Source organism: Saccopteryx bilineata, chromosome 1, assembly GCF_036850765.1.
Source record: "Saccopteryx bilineata isolate mSacBil1 chromosome 1, mSacBil1_pri_phased_curated, whole genome shotgun sequence".
Taxonomy (NCBI): Eukaryota; Metazoa; Chordata; class Mammalia; order Chiroptera; family Emballonuridae; genus Saccopteryx; species Saccopteryx bilineata.
The window spans coordinates 60,657,048-60,680,864 of NC_089490.1; the positions used below are offsets into that span (position 1 = coordinate 60,657,048).

At 41.9% G+C, this 23,817-nt stretch overlaps 1 protein-coding gene and 1 non-coding gene across 2 annotated transcripts; both read left to right on the forward strand.

The window, feature by feature from the left end:
• Positions 1-1,848: 1,848 nt before the first annotated feature.
• On the forward strand, positions 1,849-23,131 carry C1H6orf163 (chromosome 1 C6orf163 homolog). The gene is made up of 5 exons (XM_066252582.1): positions 1,849-1,996; positions 6,183-6,277; positions 7,966-8,073; positions 16,994-17,196; positions 22,551-23,131. Exons 1-5 carry the CDS (start codon positions 1,849-1,851, stop codon positions 22,981-22,983), a joined length of 987 nt encoding a protein of 328 aa, XP_066108679.1. The 3' UTR covers positions 22,984-23,131.
• TRNAS-GCU (transfer RNA serine (anticodon GCU)) lies at positions 6,444-6,519 on the forward strand. The gene has a single exon. It is a non-coding gene; the product is annotated as a tRNA-Ser (tRNA).
• Positions 23,132-23,817: the final 686 nt, after the last annotated feature.

Below are 23,817 nucleotides of genomic sequence, written 5' to 3' on the forward strand. Positions count from 1 at the left end.
TTAATGAAATTGAATTTCAACTTATACATTTACTGTCACATTTCTTCTTTTAGAATTCGTCTAGTTTATTCAGCAAAATAAATTGATACTTGGTGGGGGTGATATTAGTTAGGTGAACTATCAAGAGATCATCACAACATAGAAGGCTAGAGGGAACTGTGCAGAGCGCAGCCTTAAGCCATGTGACATCTATGTGAATGAACCAAGGTAGCAGTAGATTTGGTGAGGTACACGGTAGTGAAAAAAAAAAATAGTGGGAGGGAAAATCACACTGAATGTTAGGAACAAGTACCTAACTATGATGCTTTTTACAGGATGATTACAAGTTACAGCAGTCTTTATACGTGTAGAGTGTCAAAGACTGCCTGGCTGTGAGTTGATGTTTTCATTTATTCATTCTCTAAGGGAAAATACTGCTTTGTCAAAGTCAGTTGTGTCTAAGAAGGGCAAGATAATGCAAGTATTTGGGAGTGTGGGTTCTAGTAGTTAAAGCAAGGTCTTTTAATGGGGAATCTGGCTGAGATTGGGCAAAATTTAGTAACAGATTAGATCTTGGAACAAGCCTTGATAAGCAGACTATTGATAAGCAGCAAATGACCTTTTAGCCCAGGGAATTAATCTGTTCTGAAAGAAGAGCTATTTGCCTAGAGTAGCAAGCTATTCAATCAATAAATTGGTTTTCAATAATTTCCTGACACGAGCAGCAAAAGTATTTATTGGCTTATAGCCTTATCTTTCATAGCGTGACCAGTCTATCCCAGTTTGTCAGGCATCAGGGGTTCTGGGGTGCAGGACTTTCATTTTAAAACAAAGATAACAAATTAACTATGTGGTTTTAAAAACCAGGCTTAGTACTTTTGAGTCTTAACTTAATGAAAATAATTTTTTCTTTAAAATACTGTGATATTTTCCAGTTATTGCCATGGCATCAAAGCCACATTTATAGATAAGCTGGAAAAATTATTAAACTCCCTCCTTTGCTGGCCTAAAAGGAATTAATTATTTAAATAAACCATTTATAAGAAAATGCTTGTGGGCTGAATAATGCTTCCATTTTGCGACCTCCAAAGATGTTCATGTCTTAATTCCTCGAACCTGTGAATCCGTTACTTTACATGGCAAAAGGGACTTTGCAGACAAAATTAAGGATTTTGAGATGTGGAAATTATTCTTCATTATCTGGGTAGGCCTGATATAATCACAAAGTTCTTTATATGAAGGAGGTGAAAGATCAGAGGAAAAAGCAGTGTCACTGTGCAAGCAGGGAGAAGAAGAGCCACAAGGAATGTGGGGGGCCTAGAGAAGCCGGAAATGGCCAGGAAACATTCTTCCTTGAAGCTGTGCCGAAACTTTAATTTTAGGCCAGTAAGACTCATTTTGGACTTCTGATCTCCAGAACTACAAGAGAATAAATTTGTGTTGTTTTAAACCACTAAATATGTGGTAATTTGTTACAGCAGCAGTAAGAAACAAATACAGAAAGGATTTGGGAAATGAATGGCTGTGCCACTGCTGCACTTTTGTCATTTCTAGTTGCTTTTATGAGCAAAGCCTGTCTCACCTAGCAACAGTTGTTAAGTAAGATAATAATGTTAGTGTCTAGGAGGAAGCAGCTGCTTAAATCTTCTCAAATCCAGTGCCTCTACTTTACATGGCAGAGGCTTTCAGTAACGTTTCTTAATATTAGGCACATATCCACTTAACCATGACGAATCACTTAATTCTTACCAGCCTCTAGCATTGTCCTAAAATCTTGAACCAGTCTTCCAACTTTCTTAAATATCTAGCTTTCCTCAAAACCGAAGAGTATTTTAACTGTGCACAGTAAAAGACATCTTAAATTTAGTTATGATCAGAAATTCGAGTTACGCAGACTTTGTTTGCTGTGCCGTTTGTAATAAAATAATTCCACCAGCCCCTTTAGGGGATATCTTCAAACGGATCCATGAATACAAGCCATTTAAAACACGCTTTTACACTCACAAAGATATCCTGGGTAAGTGATTTGCTATTTTTCTTTGTTCTACTGTTTCATAACATTGTATGTCTGTCTTCCTGTTATATAGACTTTTATCCAAGTTGCTTGTTCTACAGGGTGTCCGTATGTCATGAGAACATGGGTTGAAATCCAGCATCTTACCATTTGTGTACTTTATATTCGTAGCCTCTCAATCTATAAACTTACATGTAAATAGGGATGTTAATAAATACTGTATCTTGCAGGTTGATTATGAGACTTTAAAGAAATATGGGGGGCAAAGTAGGTTTACAGTTGTGAGTACGCAAAGCAGTTTATTCTTGTATTATTATTTATTAATTATTGTATTATTTTCCATATGAACAACTGTACCCACTCTTGGCCCACCCTGTATTTGTGCCTCTTATAATAGTATGTGAGAGTTCTTTTGTCCTTGTCCACATTTGGACATGTAAGAGAGGAACTATCCCTACCACCTTAAAAATTATGGGTGAAAGAAACTATAACCTTTATTAGTAGCTAGTGACATACAAGTATCTACATATTGATAACATGAAAATATTTATTAGCTATACTCTTGTAATGAGCAAAGGAAAATTAACAGGTTTCCTTCTTTTCTTATCCCATCAGAATTTTCAGTTTGATTTTGAGCCTTAGAAGTGTTTTTTGGTTTGTTTGTTTGTTTGTTTGTTTGTGACAGAGAGAGAGTCAGAGAGAGGGGCAGATAGGGACAAACAGACAGGAAGGGAGAGAGATAAGAAGCATGAGTACTTTATTGCGGCATCTTAGTTGTTCATTGATTGCTTTCTCACATGTGCCTTGACCCGGGGCAATGGCAGATTAAGTGACCCCTTGCTCAAGCCATCAAACTTGGGCTAAAGCCAGCAACCTTGAGCTTCAAACCAGCGACCTTTGGGCTCAAGCCAGTGGCCATGGGGTCATGTCTTTGATCCCACGCTCAAGCCAGCCACCCTGCACTCAAGCTGGTGAACCTGCACTCAAGCTGGATGAGCCTGTGCTCAAGCCAGTGACCTTAGGGTTTTGGAAACTGGGTCCTCTGCGTTCTAGTTCAATGCTTTATCCACTGTGCCACTGCCTGGTCAGGCCTTAGAAATGTTTTCTTAAGACTCAAAATACTTCTCTGATCCTCTCTTCCTTTAACATGGAAAACTAGTGGTGATTTCATTTCACTCCTGATATTTGAAAATATAAGAGCTAGAGAATGGAGGGTGTTTTAAAAAACTAAAAGGTAGAAGATTAAATTGGAATCATCTTCTAGAAATTTCAATACCAAAACTTTGAACTTTAGTAAATGTTTTAATGTGACTTATTAACTAATCTCTAAAATGATTTGACTTATTACACCTAAGACAGTGGATATCCATTCTTAGATAAGCTTTTATTGATTAATTCCTTTTACCTTCTAGGATATCTGTATCTAAACATTAAGTGGATAAATTAAATCTAAGTAGTAAGAAATTAATTTTTTTATATTCCATGACCTGTATTGGTCATTGACAATTTTAAGTAAAAAAAGTCAATATTCTGTTATTTATAAGTAGATTCAAAGGCATGTATAAATGCTAATAAGTATCACATAGGTCAGTAGTTCTCAAGCCTAGCAGTGTATTACAGAATTTTTAAAAAATCTATCTTTACTACAGCCTGACAGTGGTGGCACAATGGATAGAGTGTCAACCTGGGATGCTGAGAACCCAGGTTTGAAACTCCAAGGTTGGTGAGCATGGGTTCACCAGTTTGAGTGCTGGTTCACCAGTTTGAGTTTGGGATCATAGACATGACCCCATAGTCATTGGCATGAGCCCAAAGGTTGCTAACTTGAAGCCCAAAATTTCTGGCTTGAACCCAAGTTGCTGACTTGAGCAGGGGGGTCACTGACTCGGCTGGAGCCTCCTGGTCAAGGCATGTATGAGAAGCAATCAATGAACAACTAAACTGACACAACTAGGAATTGATGCTGCTCATCTCTCTCCCTTCCTCCTCTCTTTCTCTCTCTCTCAAAAAAAATAATAACTCTATTTTTATTGCAAATATCCAAACACAGACTCGATTGGATTTAATACTAATCTAACACAACCCACTAAATTAGAACCTTCACAACAGTGGTAGTCAACCTGGTCCCTACTGCCCACTAGTGGGCATTCTAGCTTTCATGGTGGGTGGTAGCGGAGCAACCAAAGTATAAATAAAAAGAAAGATTTAACTATAGTGAGTTATTTTATAAAGATTTATTCTGCCAAACTTAGCAAAAATCCAACACAAAGTACTTGGTAGGTTATTATTATTGTATGCTTTAACTTGCTGTAACTCTGCTTTATAAATTTTATTAAGTAAAGTTTCTTCCCTACTTTATAAATCACCATTACTGTGGAACCGGTGGGCGGTTAGAAAATTTTACTACTAACAGGGATACAAAAGTCGGCGGTAGGTATAAAAAGATTGACTACCTCTGCTTTAGAATCAGGCCTCAGCATGTGTTGTTTTTATTTTTTTATGTTTTTACTTATTTTAATAACTTTTTATTTGGAAATAGTTTAAGACTCAGTTTTAAAAATAGAGCCAAGAGTTCCCTTGTCCAGAGTCTCTTACTGATATCGTATAAAACACTAGCGCATTGTCAAAACCAGGAAATTGGTATTATAACAAACAATTAACTCAGGTACAGGACTTACGCACACTTTCTCCCCCTTGGTGTATAACTTCATGAAATTTATTATGTAGCTCTCCTGAAGCGAGAGAGGGAAATCTTGATAAAAATGGGTCCTGTTACCAGAGGGAGAGAAGGGATGTTGGGCAGACAAACACACAAGCCTGTAATGTCTTGTCTGTGCTTATTGACAGGCTAGGCATGATGAGACGAGACATGTACTGCAGTATCAGATGTGCTTTGTAATTTTAGGACATTGGTCATCAAGACCTTATCACAGGAAAAGTTAATTCAACAGATCTTAGATGTGAGAAATGAATGGAATGAAGAATAAATACTATACAGGTTTGGATTGGAAAGAAAGATCATTGTGTGATTTCAACACGTACTGACAGGGTTCGTCATCCCCATGTAGGCCACGGGTCACCTCTGACAGCACACTCTGGTACAAGATAAAGAAAACCCTGTTCCCAGCTCAGTGAGCTCAGTGAGCTAAGGACTGGGCTCCAGGTCCAACTCTCTCCCCAGCTAACTGATATTGTGTGGTCTTCTAACCTCTTTAGGTTTTTATTTCTTTTTTTGGGTAGGGAAGGTATTATAGGAATATTATTATTTAGAAATTAAATTATATCATTGATGGAGAGGTGCTAAACTCCTATCCCTTAACTCACAACACAACTGAAGCAGCTAAATCCAAGAAAACCTGCACACTAAAAAAGGCATGGAATATGGAGGGCATTCTGCTACCACGTTCTGGGTGAAGGTAACACCAACACCTAGAGAGGAGCAGAGCTAGATGATCTTGAATATTCACTTGCTCTTCTATTTTGGGAGTTCGAAACATGCTTCTTTCTGCTCCTTCCCTTCCCTAGCTGCCCACCTTGTGGACTGGCATCTCATCACTGACTCTATCCAGGCCTAACAGTGCTGTACATTCTATCCTCATCAAGTAGGAAACAGCTTACCCCTTACATAGGTATCTTTAAAGTAGAGATTGACGCCCTGGCTGGTTGGCTCAGTGGTAGAGCGTCGGCCTGGCGTGCAGAAGTCCCGAGTTCGATTCCCGGCCAGGGCACACAGGAGAAGCGCCCATTTGCTTCTCCACCCCTCCCCCTCTCCTTCCTCTCTGTCTCTCTCTTCCCCTCCCGCAGCCGAGGCTCCATTGGAGCAAAGATGGCCTGGGCGCTGGGGATGGCTCCTTGGCCTCTGCCCCAGGCGCTAGAGTGGCTCTGGTCGCGACAGAGCAATGCCCCGGAGGGGCAGAGCATCGCCCCCTGCTGGGCAGAGCGCCCCCCCTGGTGGTCATGCCAGGTGGATCCCGGTCGGGCGCATGCGGGAGTCTGACTGTCTCCCCGTTTCCAGCTTCAGAAAAAAAAAAAAAAAAAAAAAAAAAAAAAAAAAAAAAAGAAGAAGAGATTGACATCTCTTGAAAGGATATATGTTTTAGGTGACTCTAACAAATAACTAGAGCATAGTAAAAAGGGAAGCCAAGAAACATCTATGGACACTTGTAATTATTTCTTTTCAAACACACAGATATTGGAGCAGATATTTTGAACGAAGAAGAACAATTTCAAGAGTTTGTACTCAAAGAACGTATTGCAAAAGCAGAAGCTAAAGTGTGGGCTCAGGTAAAAAGTTGTAAATCAACCTAAAGGGACTTTACATTTCATTCACTTTTTGGATTTGCTTGAAACAGTATAGTCAAATAGAACTGATAGGGAATTCTGGCTACCTTTAGGATCTTGGACAGGTTCTTCAACTCTCTAGTCTTGGCTTCTTCAAATATAAAAAAGGGCCTTGGCCATTTGGCTCAGTGGTAGAGCATTTGCCTGCTATGTGGAAGTCCTGGGTTCAATTTCCAGCCAGGGCACACAGGAGAAGCACCCATCTGCTTCTCCACCCTTCTCTCTCTCTTTCCTCTCTATCTCTCTCTTCCCCTCCCACAGCCAAGCCTTCATTGGAGCAAAGTTGGCGCAGGCGCTGAGGATGGCTCTGTGGCCTCTGCCTTAGATGCTAGAATGGCTCCAGGTGCAATGGAGCAATGCCCCAGATGGGCAGAGCATCGCCCCCTGGTGGGCATGCCAAGTGGGTCCCAGTTGGGCACATATGGGAGTCTGACTGCCTCCCTGCTTCTAATTTCGGAAAAATACAAAAAAAAAATGTAAAAGAGAAACTATAACATTCACTCTAGGATGTTCGAGAGAATTCAGTGAAATAATGTGCCTGGAACACAGTAAATTGCCTCTATGTGTGAATGACTCCTGCTCCCTTTATTGTCATTGGGTTAAGACTTTTAAAAGAGACATTCTTGTTGATAATTGTTGATAATTGTTTATTATTGCTTAGTATCTAATATGTAGACCATCCACTTGTGCAGTACGTAACACATGCCTGTTTTTCCAAATGTTTCATTTGGCTACTCCCCTTTTTTACCTTTCTCCTTGTTCCCCTTCTCTCTAAAGTCCTCGATACCTTGTTCATGAGACTGCTGAGGGCCACAGGGGCCAAGTGAGTGTGTTGGGGCACACAGCCAGATCCCAGACACTTGCCTGAAGCAAAATCTCAATCATCCAGTCCCCACTTCTTCCAGCCATAGAGAGAATGACATAAATAACTTCCTAAAGGGAATTAATGCTCCTTGAGAGCAGGACAGTCCACAGTGCTTAGAATGTTATTTCTCGGTTTCTTTATAGAATAGGTATTATAGCAGAGAGTGTTGGAATTATCCAGTATTAGTGCCAGTGAAGGCTTGATATGTAAGTATGAAAGTCCAAAATGCTCCAGCGCAGAGTAACATATAGAGAAACCTTAGTAATCCTCTATCTTTATCAATAATAAAGTTCAAATTGATCATGAATACTAATTATACACCCTAATACAAGAGAATGCTTGTGTGGGTAATCTATAATTTGAATATAAGTGATCTAAGGTTCTGGGCATTCTCTTCAAATAAAATTGTAAGTTTTTGCTGAAGACCTGATGCAGGGGATCCGGGCCGGTGCTTGGCCTCCCTCTGCAGCAATTTCTAGCTTCGTGCATCTTCCCACTTCTCTGTACTTCTCAAATTTTCTTCAATGAGCACACATTACTTTGATAGTCAAAGTAATAAATACAGTGATAAAGGGAGGAAAAAAGACAACTCTTTAGCAATTCCTGAAACAGCGGTAAGTTGGCATCTGGCCAAGGCAACCAGTTTGCTATGGAAGGTTTGAGATGGGAGCAGAGCAAGTAATTAGAGGCCCCATGGTGTTTGCTAGTTTTCATTAAACATAAAAACCTAACATATTAATAAATAAATAAACTCTTTCTTTCAAAGGCTGATGAACGCCAAAAACAAGCAGTGGAGAAAGCACTTGAAGAAGCAAATGACATGCATAAAATTGAAATTCAGATTCTGGAAGAGGAACATCAAAAACATTTACAGGTTTTTACAGTGACTTATTTGCTGTGTGTGTGTGTGTGTGTGTGTGTGTGTGTGTGTGTGTATATATATATATATATATTTTTTTTTTTTTAATCAAGTGAGAGGCAGGGAGGCAGAGAGACAGACTCCCACAAGCTCCAGGACTGTGATCCAAATGGCAACCCCCTCTGGGGCTGATGTTCTGTCCATATGCAGCTGCTGCTCTGTTGCTCAGCAATGAAGCTATTTTAGCACCTGAGGCAGGCCATGGAGCCATCCTCAGCACATGGGGCCATTTGATCCATGGCTATGGGAGGGGAAGAAAAGGGGAAGAGAGGGGTGTTGCTTCTCCTGTGTGCCCTAACCAGGAATCAAACCGGGACTTCCACACGCCAGCTGAGACTGCTGAACCAACCAGCCAGGGCCCTGTTTGCTGTATTTTTTTTCTTTTTTTCTTTTTTTTTGTATTTTTCTGAAGCTGGAAACGGGGAGAGACAGACAGACTCCCGCATGCGCCCGACCGGGATCCACCCGGCACGCCCACCAGGGGTGCTGCTCTGCCCACCAGGGGGCGATGCTCTGCCCCCTCCCCCCGGGCGTCGCTCTGCTGCGACCAGAGCCACTCTAGCGCCTGGGGCAGAGGCCGAGGAGCCATCCCCAGCACCCGGGCCATCTTTGCTCCAGTGGAGCCTCGGCTGCGGGAGGGGAAGAGAGAGACAGAGAGGAAGGAGTGGGGGGTGGAGAAGCAAATGGGCGCTTCTCCTATGTGCCCTGGCCGGGAATCGAACCCGGGTCCCCCGCACGCCAGGCCGACGCTCTACCACTGAGCAAACCGGCCAGGGCCAGTTTGCTGTATTTTTAAAAGTACTTAAGTTAGTAACAGGGTCTGGCAAGGGAATAGGTGAGAAACAATAACTTGTAAGATCCCGATGGGTGTTTCTAGAGGTTAGCTGGGAGGCCCAGGATCATCACAGAAGAGATGCTGCACACTCACTGAGTACAGGAGAATCCCATGGCCTTTGACAAAATGAACCCAAACCTTTACAGGGTATCAAGGCCCGAAGGGGCTGCTTCAGCCTGCTTGATGCACCATGTCTCCTCCCACCTGTTCTCTTTTCCTCCTCTCACTGCCTTTCTTTGGGTCCCTGAACCAGAATGCACCATGCTCCTTCCTACCTGTGTCTGGGCCAGAATGGTCTTCTTGCACTTTATCAGGTTTTGTGCAAACATCACTACTCACAGGAAGCTTTATCTGACCAGCTCTGCCCTACCACCCACACTGACCTTGACTCCCTGCCGGCTTTTTTCATAGTCACCACCCATCACTTGTAATTGGATTGTGTGATCTGAGGCCTTCATAAGGGTATGTCTGTTTCATTACCGTCTAGCCTGGATTTAGCACAGTGTCTCAACTCAGTTAGTGCTCAAATAGGGGTTAAACGAATGAAGTAGGCTGCTCTCTTTCCTCTCTGGGCTCTCTGATTGCATCCTTTTGCCTAAGTTTGCCAAGAAGGAGGCCTGAGCTGTTTCTTTCTTTCTATACCCTTCAAGACCAGAGGTTATAGAATGAAGGGCGTACTCTTTCTTATGTGTTCAAGCACAGGACTGTTGGTAATTAGAAAATGTTCCAAGCAGAGGCCCAGGGACTCATTTAGTTCAGTACCTCAGCTACAAAGTCTGCTGGAAGGAAAAGGATGCAGAAGTATTTTCACATGTTGGTCACAGGAGACCCAGGACAGGGCCCAGGGCAGATGTGTTGATCCTTGGCAGTGGCTGGAGGAAAAGTGGCAGAAGTCTGGTTTGAAGTTTTGCCTAGTTTAATAAGAACATAAGTAATGGCCCTGGCCGGTTGGCTCAGTGGTAGAGCGTCGGCCTGGCGTGCAGAAGTCCCGGGTTCGATTCCCAGCCAGGGCACACAGGAGAAGTGTCCATCTGCTTCTCCACCCCTCCCCCTCTCCTTCCTCTCTGTCTCTCTCTTCCCCTCCTGCAGCGAGGCTCCATTGGAGCAAAGATGGCCCGGGCGCTAGGGATAGCTCCTTGGCCTCTGCCCCAGGCGCTGGAGTGGCTCTGGTTGCAACAGAGCGACGCCTCAGAGGGGCAGAGCATCGCCCCCTGGTGGGCAGAGCGTTGCCCCTGGTGGGCGTGCCGGGTGAATCCCGGTCGGGCGCATGCGGGAGTCTGTCTGACTGTCTCTCCCCGTTTCCAGCTTCAGAAAAATACAAAAAAAATAAAATAAAAATAAATAAATAAAAAAAGAACACAAGTAATAATTTTGGAACACTGGGCCCATTTATTCATTGTTTTGGCAGAGAGCACCTCCCATGTACCAGCTCTGTGCTAGGTAGGGTTAAATGGACTGTCCGTGTCTTAACTTGCTGAGAGGAGAGGGAGTTGTGCTCCACAGTCCTAAAGGGTACTGGCACCCTCTCTGCTTGGCTCCAGCAGTGGGGTCCCAGAGGAATTGGATGCCCATCCTCTAATTCGGTTCAAACCATGAAGAGAATTTATAGCACATCTGGGAAGGTCTGCTCTTCAGCTGGCATGCGCCAGCATGGCCATCGGTTCTTAGAGCATTGGGACACTTCTCTATCAGTTGATAACCGCCCCTCATGCCCCCAGATTCTTTGGTCATCCTGATTGTTCCCCACCAGGCCCTGGGCCTGCCCCAATCCAGCATTAAAGGGACAACATATTAAATTGGTAGGAGGTTCTAGGACCCTGCCCCAATGATGCAGTAAGAAGATATACATTTTGCCTGACCAGGCAGTGGCGCAGTGAATAGAGCATCGGACTGGGATGCCGAGGACCCAGGTTCGAGACCCCAAGGTTGCCAGCTTGAGCACGGGCTCATCTGGTTTGAGCAAAAGCTCACCAGCTTGGACCCAAGGTCACTGGCTCGAGCAAGGGGTTACTCGGTCTGCTGAAGGCCCAGGCAAGGCACATGTGAGAAAGCAATCAATGAACAACTAAGGTGTCGCAATGCTTCTCATCCCTCTGTTCCTGTCTATCCCTCTCTCTGACTCTTTCTCTGTCTCTGTAAAAAAAAAAAGAAAAAAAAAAAAAAAGATACACATTTTGAGTATTTCTCCTGACCTGAAGTTGTGACAATACAAAGATAACTTAAATGTGATACCAATTTCAAGGAGCTCACCTCCTAGACTTCAAGTACTTTGTACCCTGTATAACCTTTGGGTAGGGTTGATGCACATAATATTAAAATATAAGTCCTAAGAAGTTTAAAAGGGAAATGTTAGAGAAAAGTTGATCTTTCTAAAATATTTGTCTCGGGTTTGGGAATTTACATGTATACTGTTTTCTCAGGGACATTTTTTATATAATGAAGGAGTGATTTGTCTGAAAGGGAAGTGTAGACATCAGTACTGCTTCTCAGGGTGTTCATGACCCTCCTGCCTTAGAATCTCCTCACCTGGGAGCTTAACATGCAGATTCCTGGACCCCACCTGATCTACAGAGTCACTGGAAGTGTATTGAACCAGCACCCTATGTGATTTTCACGTAGTAAATTTTGAGATTACCAATAGTAGAGCAGAAAAGCATGTTATTTAAAACTAAATACCATTAAATTCTTATCTGTAGAGACCACCAGGTATTGCTCTAATATAATGTAAAGGATTTGGGATAAGTCTCAAATGCTTGATGGTAAACAAAATGTCAAGATTTTATCCAATGGAGATAGTATTTTGAAAAAGTGTTTATATTCTTTCATTCAAATTCAATAATATTAAAAAATAAATGAGAGAATGGGAGCTAAGAAAAAATTAGAATAGGAATTATAATGAAGTCAGGGGTGCATTTAAAACTTAAAAATGTGGCCTGGCCTGTGGTGGCACAGTAGATAAATTATTGACCTGGAATGCTGAGATTGCCCGTTCGAAACCCCGGGCTTAGCTGCTCAAGGCACATATGGGAGTTGGTGCTTCCTGCTCCCCCCACTCCACTCTTCTCTCTAAAATGAGTAAATAAAGTATTTTTTTATTTTTGAAAAAGAGAGAGAGAGACAGACAGACAGACAGACAGGAAGGGAGGGAGAGAGATGAGAAGCATCAATTCATAGTTGCAGCACTTTAGTTGTTCATTGATTGCTCTCTTAAATGTGCCTTGACCGGTGAACTCCAGGTGAGCCAGTGACCCCTTGTGCTTTCTGGTTTGTTTGCTTTCACAAATCTAAAACAGATTAAATGCTAGAAATTAGAAATGGCAAAGAGGAACTCACTGACAGCAGGTAGAACTGGGAGTACTTAGCCCAATGGCGTGTGAAGAACAAGAAAAATCACAAAAATCAGGAATCAAATCTAAAAAAGCAAAGCAGTCTGGTTCATTTATAACAGAGACAAATAGCCCTATGCACTTGTACAAGTAGTAAGCAGTATAAGCTTTTTAGCTCAGTGCAATCATTCATCTTTATCTACTAGCCTGGATCATCAAGAAACATTAAAGCGTGCTCATTATACTCTTTTTATGAACTAAGGTAAATGTTTAAAACATTTAGAAATATTTCCATTTGAAATGTTTTATTAAGAAAGTACTACAGCTTTAAGAGACAAAGCATTTCTAAACAGTCAATTTTATTGTTTGTTTGTTTGTTTTAATTTTTTCCCTAAATACATGAACTGAAGCCACCCTGGAGAGACTCTTAAAGGTGATTTCTGTTATCTTTTTCATTTAAAAAATTTTTTCACTTTTTGAACCACCAACGTGAGAAGCTGAAAGCTTTCTTTCTCCTGAAAAATCTAAAGCTTAACAAATATTTTAACTGTTGGGACATTTTTTTTCTAAAAAACTTAAGTGATTTCAGTTTTTCTTGAAACTTGAGAACGAGAAGGAACACTGTACTATCTTATAAGATTACAGGAATTCTGGAATGAAAGTATTTTGATGAATCTCTTGAAAAATCCTACATCAAAGCCAGCAATGAAGCCAGAAGCTGGAGTCAAGAATCCTGGTTTCAGTAGGAACTTCCAGTCAAGATGGCAGCGCAGATAAGCACAGTACTCGAATCCTCTCACAAAATTAAAACTAAAATTACGGAACACCATCATTCAGAACCACCTGCAGTCCAGCTGATTATAAGTCCTATAACCAGGGATGAAGGAAGAAGGCACATGGAGACTGTAGGAAGGGCATAGAAGGGAATAAGCTGGTCCCAAGTGTGGTGGTTTAAAATTGAGAGGGAAAGATAGCTGAGGAGGCCCCCCTGAGAAGTGAGGGGTTCCAGAGCCAGGAAGAGAAATCCCCATGACTTCTGGTTATAAAAACCAACAGGGACTGTGGCTGAGATGGAGGGCTGGGCTGCTGGAGTCCCAGGCAGCTCCTCGTGAGGGCCTGCACAGAGTCACTCCCTCTGAGCTCCAGTGCTGCGGCAGCAGCTTGAATAAACCAGAGGTATAGTGGGAAGAACGGGGTTGTCTGGCATCAGTGCAAGAGCTGGGGGGCAGCTTTCTGCTAGACAAAAGTGCTGGGACAGGCCTTGGTCTTTTTCTGAGAGCCCCATCCCCACAGAGCTAGTGGTGGGCACCGTATCTGAGTTTCCATCAACCTGGCTAATGCTGTTTGCCATGCCCCGGTGATTCCCTGAGATGCAGACCCACCAAACTTCAGACCCACCCAAGATGTGGCTTTTCCATACAAATGGCCTTTCTTGCTACATGCTTCAGACTTTCCTAAGTTTTTTTCAAATAACCAGCATATGGCTTCTACATACCCCATACCTCTTGCTAAGGTGCCTCAGGCCTGGCACTAACAGCAGCCAACCTTGGTTCACAACTTGGCCTCTTTTGGGCACCTCCAAGCCCAGCACAACTAGTAGCCATCTGCACATCACTCTGTAGTTTGTGCCTGGCAGCCCCAGGCCAGGCACAGGCAGTGGCTGACCTTGCAACTTCTGGGAGATCCCAGAGCCAGTGAACCTGGTGGACAGCTTTAGACCATGCCAGATTACAACCCTACCACCTCCATGATTGACATACTCAAGAGGAGAACTTGGTGAGCACCAAAGACCCAATGAAGCAAGTCTGCTCCATAGGGTCAACAGCACAGCAGCTCTTCAGCTGTAATCACAGCCAGTCCTCAAAGTTGATTGACCTGGGGGGGGGGGAGTCAATTGCTCCCAGTGAAGCCAACAGTAATCAAGGCTCAATCAACTACAATAGGACAGAGAACACAGCCCACTGGGGTGCACCTGTAGTGCCCAGCTCAGGTGACTGGGGAGGGTATGCCAATGGACCCTATAGAACACCTACTACACAAGGCCACTCTAAAAAGTCTGGGAGACATAGAAGCTCTACCTAATACATAGAAACAAACAGAGGAATCAGACAGAATGAGGAGACAAAGAAACATGTCCCAAATGAAAGAACAGGAGAAATCTCCAGAAAAGTAAACCAAATGGAGAGAAGCAAACTACTAGATACAGAGTTCAAAACAACAGTTATAAAGGATTCTCAAGGAACTTAGAACATCAACAAAGAAATTATAAGCATAAAAAAGGACATACAAACATAAAAGAGGACCAGTAAGAAATGAAAGATTCACTAACTGAAATGAAGAATAATTTACAAGGAATCAACAGTAAGATCAAGCTAAGAATCAAATCAGCAATTTGGAATATAAGGAAGCAAACAACAGCCAATCAGAACAGAAAAAAAGAATCCAAAAAAATTGAAGCTAGTGTAAAGAGCTTCTAGGACAATTTTAGGTGTACCAACTTTCACATCATGAGGGTGCCAGAAGAAGAGAGAGAGCAAGAAATTGCAAACCTTTTTGAAAAAATGACAGAAAATTCCCCTAATCTAGTCAAGGAAATAGACATATAGAGAGTCTCAAATAAGATGAACCCAAAGAGGCCCACTCCAAAATATATCATGATTAAAATGCAAAAGGTTAACCACAAAGAGAGAATTTTAAAAGCAGCAAGAGAAAAAACAGTTACCGACAAGGGAGCTCCCATAAGACTGTCAGCTGATTTCTCAATGGAAACTTTGCAGGCCAGGAGGGAGTGGCAAGAAATAGTCAAAGTGATGAAAAGCAAAGACCTACAACCAAGATTACTTTACCCAGCAAAGCTATCATTTAGGATTAAAGGACATATAAAGAGCTTCACAGACAAGAAAAAACTAAAGGAGTTCATCACCACTAAACAAATATTACATGAAATGTTAAAGGGTCTTGCCTGACCAGATGGTTGCACAGTTGTTCGAGCATTGGACTGGGACACAGAGGACCCAGGTTCGAGACCCTGAGGTCATCGGCATGAGCACGAGCTCACCAGCGTGCATGTGGGGTCACTGGCTTGAACATGGAATTATAGACATGACCTCATGGTCGCTGGCTTGAGCCCAAATGTCACTGGATTGAGCCCAAGGTCACTGGCTTGAGCCCAAGGTTGCTGGCTTGAGTGAAGGATCACCCACTCTGCTGTAGACTCCTAGTCAAGGTACATATGAGAAAGCAATCAATGAACAACTAAGGTGCTGCAATGAAGAATTGATGCTTCTCATCTCTCTTCATTCTTGTCTGTCTGCCCCTATCTGTCCCTCTCTCTCTCTGTCTCTGTCACACAAAAAAGAAAGAAAGAAACATTAAAGGATCTTTTTTAAGAAGAAGAAAAAATAAAGATAAAAATATGAATAATAAAATGGTAATAAATGCATATCTAGCAACAATTGAATCTGAAAAACAAAATAAATAAGCAGAATAGAAACAGACTCAGAGAACATTTTGACAGTTGTCAGATGGGAAGAGGGCTGGGGGGATGGGTGAGAAAGGTGAAGAGATTGGGAAGTTTGAATTGGTTCTTACAGAATAGTCCTGGGGAATATAAAGTAAAGCATAGGGAAAATAGTCAATATGTATGGTGTCAGAAGGGTATGAGACTTACCAGCATGATCCCTTAGTAAGTTATATAATGCCTAATCACTGAGTTGTATACCTGAAACTAATATTGTATGCTAATTGTCATTGAAAAATAAAAAATGCTTTAAAAGAAAAAGAGTCCTGCATTCTCTTCCTTGTCCTTCCACTGACTCACTATGTGAAATAATTTCACTTCTTTAGATTCTCATATTATACCTACAATAAAGATCTAAATTTATCTTGAAATGAAAGTTTTGAAATTTCTGGACAGAATTAACTACTTCTTCTTTGCATGTATGTCTACTAAGCCACTCATTGCATGATTAGGTTGTTGGTCTCTTCCACTAGACAGTGAGTCCCTGAGGACGAGGATTCCAGCCTTCTCATGTCTGTAGTGTCTGGGTGAGAGGGCTTGGCACACCAAGGAGTTACCAGGCATTTCCAAAATGGTGTCAGGATTCTCCTTGTGATTCTGGTCCCTTGGAGTCTTGTTTGACTTGTACCTCCTCTCTTTACTTGGCCAAAGGCATCCACAGGTTCTTCTACCCCAGAGCAGATGAAACTTATTCCTGTCCCCTCAGTGAATGAGAAAGGGCCCCTCAGCACTAATGACAGTCACAGCTTCCTGGGACTGCAGTAATGTTCAAATGTGAGCTGCATGAGACACTCGGGAGCCATAGTTATTATTTCTGCCATTTCCCAGGACTTACTTCCTAAAGTAGCATCATAGTATGTATTTCTAATTATATATAAAGATAAAATGACACTGTAGAATATTTGCACTATCAAGGAAAAAATACCTGTAATTCAACTGTTTTCTCTTTCTGCATATTTCCTTCCAAAACTATCTACATAAATATTTTTGCTATATAGTTTGCATGTTTCTGGTTTTACTTAGTGTCATATAAACGAAAGTTTTCCATATTCTAGCCACTATTTTTTTAAACCATCGGTGTTCACAGGTGCACATTTTATCAGATTGTTGCACTATTATTTGAATAAGTTTTTAGTGTGCATTTTTAAACATCAAAGCTGTAACATCTAAACCTAGCTTTTACTCTTGCTTAAGGAAATGGCAACTAAAACCCAGCTAGAGATGCATCAAAACCTGGAAGATGAACTGAAGAGAGAAAACATGGCTGCGGAACAACGCATGGTCCATAGAATCCAGAGGATCATGATGGAGTGCCATATGGAGAAGATCCAGGCTGTGGAGAAGGCCAGGGCTGAGGAGAGACTCAAGGCTGCGGCAGCGATCAAAGCCCAGAAAAGGTATTTCAGAGAATGCATTTGCAAATCAGTGTCTTACTCTGTCAAGATCGACTTGGACAAAGGGATAAGATTGAGGCAACATAGGTGGATATTTCCCAGTTTTTATGTTTTTACATTATAGAATATATCAAACATAGAGAACAATATATCATGTGTTGTGTAATGTGTATGTGTGGTTAAAAAAATAATAACATGAATACTCAAGGGCCTGATAAACTCTTCTAAAGGGATAGAAATTGGTAACACTTCTGAAGCTCTCAAGCGTTTCTTCCTCACTCACATTTTCTTCCTCTCATTCCTTTTCAAAGATAACTACTGTCCTAAATATTGTTTTCCATTCTGTAGCTCCAGTTTTAAGAGGCTGAAGAGAAGAATCAGAAAATATATTTTCACAAACACATGAAAGTCAATCTTCACATTTTTTAGACTATACCATCCATACACAACTGTGGATGTGTTACTCTTTGCTCTTTTTCTTATTGTACAAATAATACATGATGTAGATGCATTATGAAAATATATCAAACAAAAATTGCTAAGTCCTGACTCACTGCTTCCCTATCCCTTCCAATCTCCCAGAGACAGTCATTAAACAATGGGGCCTGTGTCTCTCCATGCCCCTTTGATATATGTGCGGCCTTATATATGTATGTGTAATCTCAAACAGTTTTTACATAAATCTGATTGTGTGTGTGTGTGTGTGTGTGTGTTTAAGAATACTAAAGTAACCATTTGTATGTATGTAATGAACATTGGGTGGAATTAGCTAATTTTAACAAGACAGCAGTTGGGAACCCTCATGATTATCAGGACCAAGAGAAAAACCAGTTTCCAAATATTAAGTGACCTGCCCAAGATACTTAACTGTAGCAACAGGACAAGACCAAAACCTCTGTATTTTGCCTCCTAGTCTAAGACTTACCCTCCTAGTCTAGGACTTATCCCTTTTGCTTTGCTCCTTGAATTAACAAACAAATCTATTTGTATATAATTAACAGGCAAAATCTTCCTTGTTAGGACTGTTGAGAACAGGGCCAAAGGTAAAATCCTGTAGGATTCTTATTTTGCAGGTTAATAAGAATGCGGGCTATAGCTATGGCCATTTCAGTGGACCTTCCTTCTTGCATAGGTGATAAAGCATTGTTGAGATAGAAAAGGAAGATAAAAGAAGATTTCAGGGGAAAGTTAAAAAGGTGGTAACTCCCAAATGAGTGTGGCCCGGGCAGTGGGAAGTAGAATCCTCTTCTCCTTGCTCCTCCCTACCTGCCATCTGAGGGGCTCTGCCCGTCGTAAAGGAGCCTGTGGGCCCACTCCTCACGCACCTGCGGCTTCTGCTCTTCCCCTCACTCCCTTGCTTTCACCTTCCCCTCCCTTTTTGATGTGTGACTTGAGTGAAAGGTTTTCAATGGCTCCCTTTTATTGAATCAGTCGACTAAGATTAGGGAACGTCCGTGCCTATATTTGTTTCCCACTAGAATGTCCATTATGTTCACTGATGTGTTTCAAATGCCTGGAAGAGAGCCTGGCACATGGTAGGTATTCTTTAAATATTTACTAAATGTTCACATTTGTTACAGTCAGCTGAACCTACTCTATAGCAACTAGATCTTATTTCTAGACATTTGCTAGATTCCAGTGTTCTTTAAAACAGTGCTTTCCAACGTTTTTACACTTGGGGACTGGTGAAAATAGAAGAATTATTTCAGGGACTGCTAAGGCCAAAATCACTGAGCAGAATAAGTGAATTCAACTAAGATCATTGGTCCTGTAATCTTCATACTACATCAGGGCGGTTAATTCTATCAAAGACCAGCATGAAATTTCTGGCAGACCGGTCCACAGATCAGAGGTTAATAAACACCAATCTAAGATGTACTTTATTTGAGCAGTTTTACCTGAAATGACTTCTGGCGGAGCCTTCTGGTCAGCCCCCTAGGTGCACACCTCCTCTGTACAGGCCAGGAGGAAGCCAGGCCAACCTGGCAGGAAGCCCACGCCGCTCGCCACAGAGCTGTGGTGCAGCGGGAGTGCAACTCCTCCTTGGGGACTTGGGACTGGCTCAGGGAAGCTTCTTTCCAGTTCCTTCTATCTAAGCTCCAGGGGCCCTGGTTATCACCTTCACAATCTCACCATTATGCTGAAAATTTCATGAAATATCAGACTAAATTCTAAGGGTGTGTGTAGATGCACACTTCCAACTCAATTCATTGTATCGCTTTTTTAATGGCACCTCTATTCTTCTGTGACCCAGGCTGAACCTGGGAAGTTGGTTTTGATTCCACTTCTTTCTGCCTCCACTATCTCCTAGCAGTCAGATTCTGGCACTTACGGCTTTGTGATATTTCTCGGATTTAACTCTTTTTCTCTCTCCATTTCTTTCTCTTTCATCGTAAGATTGGACCCTAATCTTTGCACACCCAGGATATTAAAAAACAGTATAAATTGGTCTCTGTTCTATACCCCCACCAAGATTTCATTTATCACAAGAATAACAATTCTAAAACATTATTTTTAATGTATTAACCCTGATAAAAAGTTTATAGTGGCCTCTTACATGATTGGAGCAGGTAATGATGAAGGGCGGGAACTGTCCCACTTCCTCAATTGTGTGACATTGAACAATAACTTGCTCTCTCTAAGCCAGTGGTCCCCAACCTTTTTTGGGCCACGGACCAGTTTAATGTCAGAAAATATTTTCACGGACTGGCCTTTAGGGTGGGATGGATAAATGTATCATGTGACCGAGACAAGCGTCAAGAGTGAGTCTTAGCCGTATGTAACTGAGGGAATCTGGTCATTTCTTAAAAATAAAACATCGTTCAGACTTAAATATAAATAAAATGGAAATAATGTAAGTTATTTATTCTTTCTCTGCAGACCAGTACCAAATGGCCCACGTACCGGTACCGGTCCACGGCCCCAGGGGTTGGGGACCACTGCTCTAAGCCTTAATTGCCTCATCTGTTATGTGGGAATAATAAGAGGTAATAAATAAAAATCATACCAGCTTCAGTGGGTTATTGTTAAAATTAAATGGAATAGGCCCTGACCGGTTGGCTCAGTGGTAGAGCATTGGCCTGGCGTGCAGGAGTCCCGGGTTTGATTCCCGGCCAGGGCACACAGGAGAAGCGCCCATCTGCTTCTCCACCCCTCCCCCTCTCCTTCCTCTCTGTCTCTCTCTTCCCCTCCCGCAGCCAAGGCTCCATTAGAGCAAGGTTTGCCTGGGCGCTGAGGATGGCTCTGTGGCCTCTGCCTCAGGCTCTAGAATGACTCTGATTGCGGCAGAGCGACGCCCCAGACGGGCAGAGCATCGCCTCCTGGTGGGCACGCTGGATGGATCCCGGTTGGGCGCATGCAGGAGTCTGTCTTACTGCCTCCCCGTTTCCAACTTCAGAAAAATACAAAAAAAAAAAAATTTAAATGGGATATAACACATGTAAAATGCTTAGCTTAGTTCCTGGGACACAGTAACTACTCAATAAAGGTTAATTTTTGTTATTAATAATAATAGATATAGCCTAGTTGGTGAAAAATGGAAGGAGAGAAATAGCATAACAGCTAGAGAGGCAAGGACAAACGGTGTTTGCCTCAGGACTGGGGAAGTTCTTCAGGTTTGAAAGTCAGGTTGAAAGAATCAGAGACAATGAGAGAATTACATCTGGGAGGACAGGCTTTAGAAGACAGGCAAGGCCGTAAGTCTTGGAAAGACTTAGACAAAGAGGCAGAAGGGAAGGTTTTTATTAACAACCATAAATATTTGAATCCAACATTTGTAGGTTTTTTTAAATCTTCAAGTCTTTAGAGGTTCTATCAAATATGGTTAATCATAGACACCCATCAGAAGGGCGTCCCAGTGGTTGAGAGCTCCTGGGCTCGGCTGCCTGGGGCCTGGAGCTCATTCTGCCACTTTTACTAGTTAAGTGAAATTGGACAAGACAGCTGATCTCTCTGAACCTGCTTCCTGATCAGTAAAGTATATATATTAATAGGTCCATCACATGGGGTTGTTTTGAGGAATCACTGAATTAATATATGCATGGGATGCTTATTAACCTGCCTGGCACATGAATTCAATACAGTTGGCTGCTAAAAGTTATATATAATTACATACATTGTAACCAAAGGTCTGTGAACTCATTCAATAGTGATTCTCAAAGTGTGGTCCCACAACCCCTGAGAGTCCCTGAGACCTTTTCAGGGGGTCTATGAGGTCAAAATTAGTTTCTTAATAATACTAAGGTGTCATTTACCTTTTTTTTTTTTTTTTTTTTGTATTTTTTCTGAAGTTAGAAGCAGGGAGGCAGTCAGAAGCAAGGAGGGGTGGAGAAGCAGATGGGCGCTTCTCCTGTGTGCCTTGGCCGGGAATCGAACCCGGGACTCCTGCACGCCAGGCCGATGCTCTACCACTGAGTCAACCAGCCAGGGCCAGATTGAAACAATATGAAAATTCAGCATTTTTCTATTAAGCTAGACAGTAAAGAGTTTTGCAAAAAATGTAAAATTATGCCATTTTTCTCACCAAAAGTTCTTTTGATTTGCAAAATATATTCTCCATAAAAGTTATGTTAATATTAAAAGGACTTATTAATACTTTATATAAATTTATAAATATTTTTATCTTATTTTTAATTTCTAAGGTTGTTAATGTCACTAGATTTAACCCATATCTAGAGATCTTGAGACTAAAGTTTTAAGTTGGCTGTCATAAGAGTGTTGGTCACATAAAATCAAAATTAGAGCTAAACCTAACCTGTGAGCACACATTTCTCCCCTTCTGGCTAAAGGTACCGTGTTTCACTCCATAAGACACACCTGACCATACGACATACCTAGGGTTTTAAAGGAGGAAAATAAGAAAAAAAAAATCTGAACCAAATGGTGTGTTAAAATATTTAATTTTTTGCTTCATAAGACACAGGGGCATTTTCCCCTGCACTTTGGGGGGTGGGGTAGGAGTGCATCTTATGAAGCAAAAAGTATGATCAGTAGCAGGATTGATGTACAGAAATATTTTCTCTAGGTGTTTGGAACTCTGATCCTGTTTCTTCATTTTTATGCACACTGCTTTCATATTTTTCTGGCCAAGGTGAACTCAGGTTCCTAAAGGTACTGTCAGACACTAGACTGGGGCCTCCCCTTAGTCCACAGCAGGGGAGTCGATGGGGACCTCCTTGTTCTGAAAAGTGTTTTTTATTGTTAACAGCTAATGGAGTCCAAAACTCCTCTCTACCAGTTTGTCTCAGCCTGGTGTTTCACCTAAACATTGAAATAAGTTCTTGTACACCCACAGCGCAAATCTTTTTGCTTTTAGTGGGTAATCCATCTAACTTATAGACCCATATTATCTTTTGTAGCAAGGCCCTGGAGGAACTTATGAGTACTGGTATGACAGCTCTGAAGGATCAGACGAAGAGTGTGAACCAGATGGTAAAAGAAAAAGAGCATGAAATGAACGTCTACTATTGCATGGCTCAGAGGCAGAAGCAGGAAGAAGTTCAGGAAATGCTTCAAGAAACTGAGAAAACACATCAGGCCACACTTGGAAATGTGATGCATAAACTGGTTAACACTCAGGAGGAGCTGCTGTCTGTAGCAAAACAGCTGGGAATTATGACAAACTGGAAAGATTTCCTGGAGGAGGAATTACAAGAAACAAGAATGGCATTTCAAAAATACATCAACTATACATATCCCAACCTTTCACCAGGACATGCAGATTTTATTATGCCAGAAAGAAAGAAAACACCTTCCAATCTTATTCAGAAGAGCAAGGCAACTCTTAATTAGAAGTCTTCAACTGGAATTTCACTACAAAAGACATTGTTCCAAAGACTAAATAAATTCACTCGGACAGCATTTATTGTTCCCTGGTTATGTGTAGGGTAATACTGGGCTGTGAGTGTTTTGATGGGAAACCAAAGTATTCAAAAGCACATTCCAGGCTACAGGGAGTTCCAAGTCTCATTGAAGAGAGAGAGGTGTGAGAGAGATCAAAGCTGATTAGGAGGGAAAACGTTTCTTGGAAGAAGTCTAAACAAACTCTGTAGCTGGCTTTATTCATGTTTTTATCAGACATATAACTCTGTTAGAGCTCGTTGCAGTTGAAAACAAGTAAAGGGATGTGTTTTTAGACCCTTTGCATTGTGGAGAGCTGTACTTCAGGTAGAGAGATTATCTGGTGAACTGCAATAGCACCGTTGGGAAAAAAAGCGATTTTCCTCATAGTCAAGAGGGTAAAAATTAAATTCTGGGAACCCTATGTAAAATTATTCAGAAAAGATTCACTTGTATTTTCCAGTTATGAAAGAAAACTGTCTTTAGAGGACAGACCCCTTGCCTCAGGGATGGGGTCCTCCTGTGTTTATCCCCAAGCCCAGGAGTTCTTTTTTTTTTTTTCCGGGTCTGTTTTATTTTTTTTATTTTATTTTTTTTGTATTTTTCTGAAGTTGGAAATGGGGAGGCGGTCAGACAGACTCTCGCATGCGCCCAACCAGGATCCACCCGGCATGCCCACCAGGGGGCAATGCTCTGCCCCTCTGGGGCGTCGCTCTGTTGCAACCAGAGCCACTCTAGTGCCTGAGGCGAGGCCATGGAGCCATCCTCAGCGCTTTTTTTGCTCCA

Coding starts and splice junctions, on each gene's coding strand:
- C1H6orf163 (XM_066252582.1), top strand. CDS start 1,849: ATGATCAGAAATTCGAGTTACGCAGACTTTGTTTGCTGTGCCGTTTGT. Junction 8,074..16,993: donor AACATCAAAAACATTTACAG/GTTTTTACAGTG, acceptor CTCTTGCTTAAG/GAAATGGCAACTAAAACCCA. Junction 17,197..22,550: donor GCGATCAAAGCCCAGAAAAG/GTATTTCAGAGA, acceptor TATCTTTTGTAG/CAAGGCCCTGGAGGAACTTA.